Here is a 15,185-nt window from a genome sequence, read left to right on the forward strand (position 1 = left end):
AATATATTCAGACTTTATTCAATATATTCAGACTTTCATTACATATATTCAGACTTCCATTACATATATTCAGACTTTGATTCAATATATTCAGACTTTATTCAATACATTCAGACTTTCAATTCATATATTCAGACTTCCATTACATATATTCAGACTTTGATTCTATATATTCAGACTTTGATTCAAGTGTAATGTAAGTAATTGCTATGACCATGACAATGAGTTAATTAAATTATGATAGAAGTAAGAATGAGAAAGAGCAGAAATAAATGTAATTAAATAAAAAGATAATGTTGCTATTTCAGTGTTTAAAACACTGAGGAGACAACGTCAGAAAGAGTGAAGAGAGAGTTTACAGAAATGGTGGTAATTGTTTACTTCATGGCAAAACAGAGATAAGAAATATCCTGCATTCTCCAAATACAAAACACATTTTTTAGGATTGTCTGTCACGTACTGTCCGTCTCTGTGTATCTTGCCCCAGGTTCAAACCGCAAGTGACTTGGTCATTCTGACCAGTTAAGCAACATTCTTGCTAGAGAAGACCACGTTTCCTCGTGAGATGATTATCTTTCCAATGTCACACTCACAAGTCTGCTCCTGTCAGCATGATAGATGACCATGATATTGACTTGAGGTTAATTCAAAACCGCACTGCTGAGTTAGATGAAAGATCTCGATAAGAGTGCTGTTGCCAAGAGTGCAGTTGAAAAGAAAATTGTCCTGGGTCACATGCCCTGATGCCCCTCTATTGCAGCATCAGGCTCAATACATTCTCCCATCTTTTTCCCACTGAAGAATTATAGGTAATATGTAAAAGCCAAAAAGCTACATATTCACATTTATAGATTTATAAATGCTTCTAACCTCACTGATGTGTGCTTTTTGAGTCTACCATAAACCATACAGATCTTAGGCATGCATTAAGAAGAATAAAAAACTCTGGAATCAGAGCCTGAACAGAGATTGATCTTTCCATAAATATAAGAGGAATTAGTAGACATGCTTTTTAATGTTTTTTGTGGTAACAAGAATGAAACAAAACATGTGCTGTTTGGCTGAACTGAATGTAACAAAAAATTAAAGAACTTTGCCTGATTTGTGTAATGCACTAAGCCCATCAAACTGCTGCATGGTAGACTGAACTGAATATCTAGCTGTTGAGCAACGTTGCGGATCAATTCTCCTTTTATAACACACATCATTACACAGAAGAAGATGCGTTCATCCGTCATTGTGGACATTGTTTTCAATAAAAATAAAATCAATTGTAAAAGAACTATTCATTCAGCACAATAATAAAATTAAATAAAATGCACAGACGAGTGTATGATGTGTCGGAGACAATATAGGGCAGAGTTCTACAAACATGCAGGTCAGGTGGACTGCAAAACAAACATTTCTATTGGTGTAAATGTGTTTGTCTTTGCTATCTCTATGATGAATTGGGTGTTTTCCTGCCATGTGGCTTATGCATGCTAAAGTTGCCGCACCCCCACAGTGTATACCTGAATAGGAATAAGCAGGAAGCAAAAAATAAATGGGCAAAAACCATTTCAATTTCAATTTCAAAGAGACAGAGGCAGGCTGGTTTTGCTGCAGGTGAACATAGACCCTGTGGGATGCTTTTCTGCAGATTGTGAACCACTATGCAGGCATGTGTCCCCAAATTGCAACTACACGCACTGTGATTCTCTACCCATTACTGCAGGTAGCTCGAGCTATGATGTTTCATTTGCTAAGACTGCATTAGTGTGTTATAGTAAATAATACATTGCTGAGAAAGAGATGTCACAAGACATGTTGAACTATTAATGCGCTTATTCAGACTTTACATTAACACACCATAGTTTACAAATACACTTAATGAAAGCATTCAGAATAATCCTCAACATGCCAAATATTAATTGTGAAGTCCATGATTCCATTAATGACTGAAAAAGGACTAACTGGAAAATGGAGAAGTGTATATATATATATATATTTATATAAAGAAAGAAAATATTGTCTTGTTTTTTAAGTCTGAGAATTTTATTGTTGAAATTCACCGTTTTCTAATGTCCTTGAGTGTGTGAGGCTTAATCTGTAAGAGTAAATTGTCTGAGTGCAGCCTTAGGACCCTGAGGATATTGGACCTAGGTTGCTGCAGAGGTAGGTTTGTGATTTGTATGCACCCCATCTGATAGCGTCTCCTGGATCACAGATGGATTATTTAGACTTTTCCTTCGGCATAGATTCCTTCTTTAGATTTTTTTCTCCTTTTTTACAGGTCCACGTCGTGTCTTCCTTTCTCTTTCTGTCTCTGCTTTCATTGTTGGGTACTTGTATGCCTCATGAACACACACTGGCAGAGATTTGGCTTTGACAGAGAAAATGGAGAAATAATGCTGGAGGAATCACCTGGAGGGGTAAGTTGTAAAGTTGTACTCATTCATATTAGTGAGGCTTGGTTAGAATCTTTAATAACTGCACTATTTTGAGCATATGTTTTTGGCATAGGAGGCTTCAGAGCTATTTGAATCCTTTCCCTGTCCACTGATTCATACAGGAGCAGATGCTGTCCACGTGCTGTGGTGCTGAAAGTTGATTTGTGGCAAACACAAATGCATATTTACTCAATAAGTCAAGTCTATTTCATAAAATGATCATAGGATGTTTTACTGTTCTTTGTATGAAAAGTTAAAAAAAGCTAGATTATAACTTAATTTCACTTTAACATGTTAAAGAATAAAAGCTCAAGGAACCATATTGCTGATTGAAGTAGAATGAAATATGGTGAATTATACTATATATATTATACTAAGACTGTATTATGCTGTAAATATTTTTTAAAGATGGGTAAAATACATTTCAGTTTGCATTTCTACAAAATCAAGGTCAGCCTTTTCTCTCTCTATGGTCTCTGCTTTTTATTGTATTTCTCTGGCTTCTGGTTCTTAAAATCCTTCAGTGGTTTTGAAAACCCTAAAGGGATGAAGCTATGGAAGTGTAACAGTTGCTAGAATTACATTCAAACAAGCCCATATCTTAAAGGATCACTTAATCTGTTTGGCTTTACTATCAACTCAGAAAACCCTTTACTGTAAAAATGAAGTTGTCCTTAAATTACTTCTTTGGCCAAATAAAGGGAAGGTGTGAAGTTTGTTTTTCTCAGCAAATGGTGAGGGGGTATGATGAGCAGTACTGTGCTGTGAATGAGAATGATGATGGCATCAATTTGTCTCCTTTCCTTAACACATAAATTCTTTATTAAATGTTTATACTGATATTATTACACAAACCATATGTTTTCTTCATTATTTGTAGATAGAAAGTTCAAATGCAGCTAACAGCATGTTTAGATGTCCAGGGTCTTGATGCTGACATATCAGGGTCATTCATCCTCTGGGGCCAAAGGCCACTGCCTCTTGTGGCTAGTCTATGAGATCATCTGTTACTCCTCAGGCTGGTTTTTCTCCTTCACAATGCCTACTCAGCCGACTATGACTTGTTACTATTAGCCCTGACAGAGCTCCAGCCATTGCCTCTCATACTTTTAATATCCTTTGTCTTGCTCTGATAGCTCCCGTAATGCATTATAGCGGCAGTGATGAAAGCCGCATTTGTCTCCCCATCCATTTCCCCAAAAGACACAGCCATATGTCAGCGATAACTGCCAGGTGTTGATAAGAACTCTTCAGTCTTACACGATGGAGACAGTGAGCCTTGTGTAGTGTTAAAGCGGGTGATGTATGACTTTACTTGATTGACAGTAATATGTGCAGGTGGTTTATGTGTTGTGTAGACATTGAAGATCTGAGTCTGGTTCAATAGCACAAGCCTCTTCCTTCACATATCTTCCACTGTGGCCTTGATTTAGCCTCCATTGCTTGTGCAGAAAATATTCACTGAATCAAACTTCCTGGTTGTGCCTTCACTTAGCAACCCAGTGTTGTAGTGCTGATGCTGATAAACCATCACATCTCAGTCTGCAATATGCATAGTGATCTATACAGATTTAAATATGTTTGGCCTGAAACATGACCACAAATGAAAATAGCACTTCCAGTGCTGTGACATGAAACATATACCCCAATCATGGAAAAAACCCTATTAATATAGTTTAAAAGGTATGTGAGGAAATAGAATAGGTGTGTTAGTATTATATTCCTGCCAATGCTACAGGTGCATTGAAATATGTCTGCTTTTCATCGCAATTTGCATTCAAAGTAAATATGTCTGTTGAATTTAAGTATCTTTCCTGCACCTTTTGACTTGGCATACTTGGTACAACATATTGCACTGCACTTATGTGTTTCTATGAGTGCAGGGGATTGAATTTAGGAGAGAGAAAAGAGTGGGGGTGCAGAAAGCTGATTCTGTTCACGCTCCAGTGCTTTCTACAGTATGTGATCTGTCTGCTGTGGTATAGGGGAAGCTCCTGTTCTGTGTTATTGACAATATGTTAGATGGTAAGCTGTGATTATTCCCCAGTAGACAGAGGGAGGAAGGGGAAATCAACAGTGCTGTCTCCTTTGCTTTGCAGACTCTCCCCATTAGCTCAGAGCCTGTGCAGATTTGTCATTTCATTCAGTGCGGGCAACCTTGCGTGTGTTGAGTGTCAGGGCATACAGCCCACTGTATATGACACAGTATGATGTACTATGTGTGCATGTTGTTTACATTATAATATTACTCCTGCGATCAACAATAAATGTTAAATGGAAAAATACTCTGAACAAGACATAAGTACTATACTATATGTTGACTACACATGCTGCCAGTCTTTACATAGTGCACCCCTGACTTGGTTTTTGTTGTTTTCACTAGATCCATTTCTTTCTGCTCAGTTTTAGATGTCCTGATGTGAAAGCAACATTTTTCCATTGGAGTTATCAGCATATTACACATACACATACACTCGCTCGTATCTCTTTCCTCCCACTGGGCTATTGTTCAATTACGTCTTGGATTTATTATGTTTTTCCCCTCTACACCCACTTTCCTTTCTGTATTCCCCATACGATATGTTAGATAAAACTAAACAATGCAATGTTGCTATTACACCAACATTTAATATTCAGCACTCTACAAAAATGCAATCTTCCTTGCTCATTATGTTAGCAATATATCCATGTGTAGATGGGTGTAACAGCAGATTTCAATATAAATGTTGTTCATATTGAATTTTATATTACTATGTAATTTTATTGTTTCTGGCTTTCATAGCTTTTGAAACATCAGCATTTGTACTAGATTGGCCAAACACTGTGAAATCTCTAGTAGAGGTTATTTTACTAATAAATCACAGCAGGACAGTTTTTGAGGTTTTTATTGTTGTGTTGTGTGCACAAATATGCTAGGCCCACACTGACTTACATTACATTACATTTACTCATCTAGAGATCTACAAGTGACAATACATACTAGTAAGAGCAGCAATAAATGCTAATAATAGCTAACCGCTTATATGGCATCAATGGGGTAAATATCTATGGAAAGAAATAAGAGTTAATGAAGTAGTGCAATCAATACAAGAAAATTGTAAGGGGATAGAAAAGCACAGAAGCGCATGTTATAGATTAGGGGTTAGAGGTGTTATAAGATAAAGTGTTCTTGGAAGAGATAAATTTTGAAGAGCTTCTTGAAGTTAGAAAGGGACATCCCTGCTCTAATGGCATGTGGTAGCTCGTTCCACCATCGTGGTGTTACAGTCCAACACCCTGGACTGAGATTGCTTTTTGTGTAGGGATGGCGGATACAGGCAGCATTTGTTGGAAGAGCGCAGTGGCCAAGAAGGGACTCAAGCTTGTATTGTGGAGTTTAGGCAGATGGGTGGAAGTCGCTGAGTAATGGAGTGACATGAGTCTTTTTGGGCTGATCAGAAACCAGACTCGGTGCTGCGTTCTGAACCATTTGTAGGGGTTTCACTGCAAGACCCACTGGGAGGGCGTTGCAATAGTCGAGGCGAGAGAAAACCGTGGCTTGTACCAGAAGCTGGATGGTGTACTGAGTAACACAGGGCCTGATTTTTCTTATGTTCTATAGAGCAAACAGCACGACCAAGAGACAGCAGCAATATGGTCTGAAAAGGACAGCTGGTCACGACACCCACGGTTCTCACCACCCTGGTTGGGGTGATGGTTGAGGAGTCAATTTTTTAGTTTGATTTTATGGTGGATAGATTGCTTGGCTGGAATGACCAAGAGTTCAGTCTTAGAGAGCTCTAGTTGAAGGTGGCAAGCCTTCATCCTTAAAGATATGTCCGAGAGACAATCTGTGATCCGCGCCGAGATGGTGGGGTCATTTGGCGGGAAAGATCAGTGGTAAGAAAAGCCTTGCGAGCGAATGATCGGCCCCAGTGATAAAGTCAGCTTTGTTGACTGCAGACTGGCAGTTCCATGACCCAACAGAGAAGTAAACAGATGTGGGTGGGGTCTGTTTTAAAGGTTTGAGGAGTGCCTGATTTCTGTGCGTAATGACATGCTACCTCTTGTGTGCACTGGAGAAAACAAGAATGATATGGTAGCACATGGCGTAAGTGCAGTTTTAGCCGGTGGATTTCAGTGAGTAGTTACAAGATTTCATAAATGATTATAAACCCGATCCAGAATAAAGAACATACAGTATGTCCAAATTATAAACTAAATACAGCTATACAAGCAGATGTGCTTAGAGCTAAAGGCTAACAATGAGAATGCTAACATGTCAGGTATAAAGTTTTTCATGTTCTCCCAGAGGTTATACTACTGCACGGTCTGGAATCAAACCAGTGATCTCGTAACGGGGAGGTGGATGCGCTAACGAGGAGGTTTAAACCCATGGGCACTATCATTGGTCACTAGTGCTAGTGCTTCTCTTAAGGTGTCAGGGATTGAGGTTTACTAACTACACAGCCATCTGGCTTCTGTTACATGTGCTAATTAGCAATAAACACAAAGTACAGCTGAGGCTAACGTGAATTCTGTATTGAAATTTTTTTTGCCATTTTTTGAAAGATTAATGACAAAACCAAATCCAAAACATTAAACATGTACAGTAACTCCTTCTCCCATTTCACATTCAGAAAAGGTAGTTGCTTTCATTGTCACAAACATGCACCATATTACTAGTAGATTAATCTCAATCACAAAACATATCTCTGTGCACAGTATATTCACTTTTTGCTCAAGTTTTTGGCATATTTACAGTGTTGGCTGTTGGTGTGCATTTCTCAGAACAATTAAAGTGGAGCATGGAGTCGGTGGCCACAGGGTGCCAAGACATCCCAGGAATCTGGCTGTCCATCAGACAGCTACGATGAGTTGCAAAGCTGTTTGTACCACAGATGGCTGATCAGTACAATGGACTTCCTATTTCTCTTGCCTGGCGCTGTCACTGTGTCTCATCACCATTCCCACTTGAGAGCAAGGGTGTGTTTTATGTTGTGTGTGTGTGTGTGTGAAGGTGTGTATTTGTTTGGGGGCTTAGGTTAGGATGTGCAGCAGGTAAATTTTAACATGTTTTTATGGTGTTTGACTTGGATTATGTATGAGCACATGAAATTTTGATGGAGCACTTGAACACAAAGCATGCACATATACGGTTTTGCACAAAGCACATAGAGAGCTTGTCTGAGATGTACTGTAGAAGCTCACTCCCTTGTTGGAATATGATAGGAAAAGCAACACCAAAGCCATAGTAATCTGCATTCCCTCACTTTGTGTGGATTGGATCAGACTGAAACAGACAGACTTAGAGTTTGGCTGTTTACTGGGGGGAGGGTTCAGAGGAAAGGCCATCTGTCTTCCTCTCTTCATTATAGTGGAATTTCACACAGGAACATGGTTGTACATAGTGCTTGCCATGAGAATAGATGGTGGACAAGGAGTTTGTGTGATTTCAGGAAGAGACTGTTGTTTGTTTATGAGGCATCCAGAGGATTTGTATAAAACTCCTTTCAACTTTACTACAGTAGGGCTTTATAATGCTAATAAAATGTTTTGCAATACTCACTGCAGAATGACACAAAATATGTTACATGCACTATTACTCATTTATAAAGATGTTCAACTTTCTAGTCAAAATAATGGAAGCATGAAGCCAAAATAAATGCTATGAATGTTGCTATCTGACTAACTCTGGAGCTCTTTATTCCTACAGCACGTCTCAAGTTCAGTCCATGATGTATGTCATGCCCCAGTACGTTATAAAATAATGAAGTTGGACCTGTCTGTCTCTTGGTTTCAGGTTTATTAGGGACTTCTTAAAAGCAGGCTGGGCCATAAGGGATCATGCTTGCTGTACAAGCACCCATCACATTCCTTCTCCTCAGCCTGTTCTGTGTCAACCAGCTGGAGCAGGGCCACACCATGGACATTTCATCAGGTGAGACTCTCTACACTGACCACACACACATTGCAGCTTCAAGAGTACTGTTTCTTGATGTGATGTTGATGAGAGAGTGTTTCGATGACTTTCACCCTTAGTCTGTTATTGAAGCATACTTCATAAAAGAATAGCATTAACTCTGAATCGGAACCTGTTCAAAAATTATAACAGTCTAGATGTTTCAAGGTGCCACTCAGATCCCAGCTTTGGGTCTGTGTGGATGAGAGAAAAAAAGAACTTCAGCACCTCGTAAGTGCAGTTATGCTGTCCTCTTGTGGCTGAAAACTTTAAGACACAGAACCTAGGATATGTATTTACTTATTTTTTGTGAATTGTCCATAAAACACGGGATCTCCAACTTGCTTTTTGCCTTTAGTTGAGTGCAATTTTTTTGTTTGTTTCTTTAAATACTTCTAAAATATTTACATTTACTATAAATTATAAATACTTGTTGTAAATTGTACAGTACAGTTTTGTTTTCATAGTTCTATATGGCTTTAATGTTTTTAAAACCTGCACTTTAACATGACAATAACAAAAAAAAAATAGACAAAAGCCTTTATTACAGCTTAAATCCAATGCCATGATGAAGTGGTGGCACCTTCTAGTGGTAAATTTTTAGACAAAATCCATGACTGTAGGTCACAGCCAAGCACCCAGCCAGTGTATAAAATGTGGGTAAATACATGAATATCATTGATTATTCACATCTTTTGCATTGTGTTCATCAATGATATGACAATCTAAGTACTTTGAACTGTGCAATAGGTTTACTGGTTGCTCAGCTGAATTCCCATTAGTAGTCTGTAGTTTCAAACGTGTGTTGCATTAGATTTAATTTCTGCTGACACAGAAGATATCATATTTCTCCTGCGACCAAGACATTAATGCATTCATACACTTCACCTTTCTGTGACTGTATTATTAAAGTGTTGGCACTCCTAAAAACTGCTTCCAGAGCAATATGTATTCATCTATTGGCAAGGGAAATATCTCTTTACTTTCATGTATTTATAAAACAATCACAAACTAACTGCAAATTGAGGAGTCATCATTTGAATCAAATTATGCAAAAGTTGTTTTTTCTTTTGTCAAAGTTTATCAAAGTGCTTTGTTGACACAAAGGGTATGGTCATACACTGGAGAGTAATAGAATGCATTCAGGCCACTTACATAACTAGTATGTTATTTTCACGGCTGCCATTTTGCAAACATTTTCAGCAGTTGTAGGAATCCTGTATGTCATCCATATAAAATGCTATAAAATCAGCTGTTTACAGGACTATATATAGCTTTGGCAATATTTTTGCTATACATTCATGCCAATAAAGCGAATTTGATTTTGAATTTGAATGTATTGTTGTTGTTTCATTATTCTATTCAGTCACTCTCTAGATACTGAACACAATAGCTAAAAATGAATAAATAAATACAACAAGGATACTGTAGTTTAATTAAACACTACATTACACATCTGCAAATCAAACTAGAAAAACTGAACCTTGAAACTTCAACCTAATATTATTCTAGGACGGTTGCCATACAAGCAGGTCTGTTGTAGACTAAACGACCCCTTTTCTTCAGCAGGGCTGCCCCTTTAAAAGTTTAATAACACCCATCCATCAGTGAGATTTATAGACTTGGTTTTCTGTTCATGGTTAAACTCATGCCAGGAAAAAAGACGTAAATGTTGCACATGGAAAAGTTAAGCAATTTGTGTATGTTTTCTTTTTAATTATATAACCCACTGTCGTTGTCCCCATGCAAATAGATACAGAAACACACAGAGGGAACCGTGAGGTGATCACCCAAACACCCGTATCAGAACCAGCATCTGAAGAAGACAACAGCCTTGGATACAAAGGTACTGTCCAAGTCGATAAGAAACAATAATCATTCTTTAACAGCCAATGAAGTGCTATTATGTGTTGATGCCGTTCATATCTCCCACTATCAGTCCTCAGTCTCTTGTCATGTTGTTGTTACTGCAGCAATACTTGTGTTAATCCAGCAGTAGGTGCTATCAGTCTAAATTGTAATCCCATGCGACCTCTACAAGTCAAAGAATATACTTGCATTTTACTTACAGCACATTTATCAGAATAACATATCTGTTTTATCCAATTATTTATTTTACTACTAAGCTGTCTACTTTTGCCTTGGTTTTATCTTGTAAAAACAGCTTTAAAGAAATAAGCCCTGATAAAGCCTGCAGTCAGTAAAGTGGTGCTCCAGGATGTGCTGATTCTGTATTTTGCCTTTTGAAAGATACAATGTTGAACCCAATTCCCAGGAAAAGGACTACGTTTCCTTTTGCTGACAAAGACTCTAATACCACTTAATGCCAGTTCAGCAGCTGTAGACCTTAAGTGCTGTGACCAAAGCCAACACAGTGCAATCCCCCTCTTCCTTTGCTTTGACATTTTATGGTAAGGGCTCTGGCATGGGATAGAACAAAGGTAAACGTTTTGTGGTTCTTCTCTCCCGATAGCCTCTATGGTTTTGGAAGATGACAAAATCTGAGTTATATGCTGCACAGTCTTTGCTGACGCCTGGAGCAAAGTTAAGTTAACTCGAAAAAGAAAATGAGATGCTGAAATAATGATGTTTTTGGCCTTTTATCTTTAATGGGCACCACACAAATGTTTTTTTCCTTTTACAGAATCTAAATTGGTGCTGTTACTGGCTTCCATCTGAGGTAGTTTATGTGGACCTAATGGTTGAAAGAGGGATTCTTTAGCTGTCTATTTCCTCTCTCAAGATAAAAAGCCATTTTTTTCATACCTAAAATCTTTGTGGCCCAGCAGGGGGAAAAAAGATGACAGTGAGATTGTGAGAAGTTGGAAGGATGCCTAAGTCCTAACATCTGATAAGACCATCCGCGTAACTGCCAATTTGGATGGAGACTGAGAAGACCAGAGGCATGGCTGTTGCATCAGCTTTTCCTACCGTGCTGTGGATGGTGAACGTGGAGGCTGTCTCTCATTTTGCCTCCGCTCTATGTATAACCCTGAGCAACTGTAGAGATGTGCAGTGAGAGGTGCTGACAGATAGGCTAAGATATAAAGAAATGGAGAGAAATGAAATACCCAAAGAGCTGTCACAGATAATAGGAAATAAGAGAAACAACACAAAGCTGGACTTTAGCTTGGAAAATAATGTTGTGAAAGGTGCAGCTAATGGCAGTGATGTGTTACATACACAGCTATCTGCACATACATCCACACAGCTCATACGGTTCACTTGCCTGAGGCGTATAAACCTGCATTTCACTCCTGGTATGGTACAAAAAACCTGTCTGTGTTTTTCATGGACAAGACAATCAACAGTCACTACTAGAGGACTAGCTGAGGCCAAGTTTGTTGCTCTGTGGAGATTCCAAATTATTTATTCCTTCATAAATATTTTTTGGATTTGGCTTTGTGCTTCTTGGAGATATTTCCTCCCCTGGCTCGGAACCAACTGGAGAGCTTGGAGTGAAAGAAAGAAATAAAAATAGGTCTCAGTGCTTGGCACTGTTTTCTTGAAATCCTTGCCATTTTAGATGCTGTGTTGCCATGAAGACGTGCATGTCTTTGTGTCCATTTTTCACCATCTGTTCCCGGAAATATTGGTTTTGGAGATGCTTTGAATTGTGACCAATTGTGAAATGCACGATGGAATTCACAAACCCTGCATTTAGCTGTGTGCACTGCACCTGTTGTTATGTTGAGGCCACACGTGCATAAACCAAGAGCTCCACTGTTAAACTTCTATCCTCTTATTTGTGCCTTAACCCTGCTGTGATGACAGCTACATTGTTTCTGTCAGTGTTATGAAATGAGACTAATTAGTCATTCCATGACCAAAACGATATTGTCCTCTACTGCAGTCGTTCAGTCTCAGCCAAGTGACCTGCCAGAGTCTTATAGAAGAAGAGAAAAGAAACACAATAGCAATGTGCAGCAAAGAATTAAGGTTAATAACAAAGGAAATGGCAAGAAATATGGCATTATACATTGATACATAATATATACATTTCTGTGCCATTATGTTAATGCAATCATGTTGAATAGGGTATGGCAAGATGGCAAAGAGAGGAGAGTGGAAGGTGTTCTTGAATGGGAAAAAATAGAGTGCATGTTTTATAAACGTAGAAAAGGGCTCATGGTGAGACTGTAATTTCTCAGATTTTACAGTTTGTTTACCAACTGTGATGGCTCAGTTTAAAAGAGCATGCTCCTTTCAGCAGAGCCACCAGTGGTCCACATTGGGCAATTAAAGGATTTGAGGTGAGAGGACAGGGAGGGCTGAGCATGTAGACTTTGTACAGTCTAAATGAGTGTCACTTCTTTTTCTGTGGCGTGTGAGTGAGACAGAGAGCATAATTATTGTCTCTTTACTTCTCTTACTTATTTTGGTTGGATATGCAAAAGGATTTTCAAGTTTACACTTTTTGTTGTAGAAATTCTGCATGTACTTAACTTTACATATTTTTGTAGTGTCATGCAGCCTGCCTGCTTATTCCACTGGGGCTTTAGAGAGCTCAGTGTGGAGTGGGCAGACTTAAGACGCAAAAATAATTTTATCCTTGAGTTTCAATAATGTATTTTAAAACAACACCCCTCCCCCATAACCGCAGTGGTTATGTTACTGAAGACATATGAGATTTCATGAACAGGGGAAATAATACTGTAGGCAATGCAAAATGGGAATTAAAATCTTAAATTAAACAATGAGCTTGTCCTTTTACAATTGCCTTTCTAACAGACTGTGCTGCAGCCCTGCAGCCAGCAGAGGGAGTGCTGACCTACTTAGACAGCTAAAGACATTAATGAGGTTCACTGTTCAGATATACTGTTAACTATTAACTTTAAAGAATTCATCTCTCTCAATTCAAAATGTATTTCATTTAAGTAGAATTCCACTCTGGCTATGTGATTATTACTTCAACATGTTTGATATCAAGGCATAATATGTTAGGTATTACATTTCTAATGCACTGAAAATGTAATTTAATTTCCCAGTGGTATTTTGAGAGGTCAGAGGGTGAACACTTCATCGATTTTTTTTAATCGAAAGAAGAAGCACAATGCTGCAGTGGCGGGGATGAAGACACGTTTTACTGGCTCATTAAGAATACAGTATTTTTCCTATGTGCTGCCCGAGCTGGTACATTTAGGTTTTAATAAGGACACTGTGAAAGTACCCCAGTCTTGATAGGAGGATAAAAATAGTATAAAACATTCATCAAGGTCAAATTATTTTCACTTTCAACAGTACGACACACTTTAAAATGTTTTTGGTTTGGGGATTCTGCAGTTCATAAAAGGCTCTTTTTAACAAAAGCCTATTGGACAAAGTGTTTATTAGGTGTCGCCAGACTGATTCACAGTGTACTGCAGGCTGCTGCCAATCTTTAAGCTACAAACAGCTTGGACAATGGGACTTGATAAGCTTCTATTGGATATTAAAACTACAACATCCACATATAGTTTGCTGTAATTTATTGGGTTGCTTTAGTCTGGATAGTTTTCATAAGGGACGGGCTTGATGCAAGTGGAGCCTCCTGTTGTGAATGTATCCCTATGCGGTTAAATGGTGCCTGACTCGCAGGAATCTCCTCTGCACAACAGAAAAGCCTCTGACTGGGTAGGAAAAACCAAACCATCAGTGAGCGCAGAGACGCACGGCGCCTCATCCAACCAGTGCCAGTCCCACGAAACCGGGGCAAAACTACACATTTAAACCATTAAAGTGGCCGCAACTAGACGCTTCTATACTCTTTGGATTCTTACGCGCTACTCAGGCGCGGAAAGCTTCTTCTGAAGTGGAACTAACAGCGGATCTGCTCACCGATGAATTCCGCGAAGTTATCAGCATTTGGAAGTGAGGAGTTCGACAGGGATGGGGGGAATCCAAGTGGTGTTGAGTGGATTACTTCTCGTGTAACCCGCAACGATGTCTCCGACTGATCCGAACTTTGATTCAAATAGAAATCCCCTCTCTGAGGAGCAGTTCTAAACATTATTACTTGTGTTATTGCGGAGTTCAGGAACTCTCCTCCACCCGGATCCCATCATTGGCTCTGCGGTAGAAGTTGTGATTTAGATGAAATACAGCACACTAAGCGCATTCTAACTGGATTTACACCGTTCCCAGCGGCTGTTGAATGATGCCTCCCTGTTTGACAGGAATTTACTGTCTACTGGCATTTCTACAGATTTGTTCAGGTATGAGTTGCTTATTGCTAATAGGCTACAGCTTTCCTTATATTTTGTTTTTTGGGATGAGTTTCAAAATAGCTAATGTGCTGCATGCCTATAGAAAGAGTAATTTAAATAGCAATGGTGGAACAGAGAGAGAAGTGAGAGTAGATGATGAATTTGCTAATTTGATCCGTCATAGCACCCTGGGTGGGTATTTCGGTCACATCTGTATAGCCAGCAGTACGTGGTTCCTCACCCATGCTGCTTGCTGCCTGGTTGCTGAAAGTGACCTATCTATTCGCATGCCCTGCAACAGTCCAGTGAAACAGCCTTTGAAAGCAGCTCTTATTACACGGGTGGAAATTAATTACCACAATAAGTGTCCAAGGGGAAAACAAGGAGATAGAGTCGGGTTTATGTGAGAGCATGCTGTTTTATGCATATGATCAAATCGGTGGCCTGCCCAAATGCATGTGAAGAGTCAAAATAGGACATAGTAGGTTATCATCCTCAGTCCTCTGTGGGTGCATACATTACATGAGTTGCAGGGTAATGAGGAACAGAGAGACTTCACTTGGACTCAGGACTCTGCACCAGTCATCCCAGTGAGGATGTGTTATTTAGAATGGATGGGGAAAAAATGCA

General features: G+C 39.0%; 1 protein-coding gene across 2 annotated transcripts in view; it reads left to right on the forward strand.

The window, feature by feature from the left end:
* The first annotated feature begins 13,815 nt into the window (after nt 1-13,815).
* Nucleotides 13,816-15,185, forward strand: part of LOC123962894 (roundabout homolog 1-like) — a 77,893-nt gene continuing 76,523 nt past the window's right edge. Inside the window, exon 1 of one of the 2 annotated variants that reach the window (XM_046039377.1) lies at nt 13,816-14,564. In XM_046039377.1, coding sequence (XP_045895333.1) covers nt 14,504-14,564 — 61 coding nt within the window. In that variant the 5' untranslated portion in view covers nt 13,816-14,503. The remainder of the gene's footprint in view (nt 14,565-15,185) is intronic. The other variant, XM_046039376.1, reaches the window with a different exon arrangement.

Source organism: Micropterus dolomieu, linkage group LG23, assembly GCF_021292245.1.
Source record: "Micropterus dolomieu isolate WLL.071019.BEF.003 ecotype Adirondacks linkage group LG23, ASM2129224v1, whole genome shotgun sequence".
Taxonomy (NCBI): domain Eukaryota; kingdom Metazoa; phylum Chordata; class Actinopteri; order Centrarchiformes; family Centrarchidae; genus Micropterus; species Micropterus dolomieu.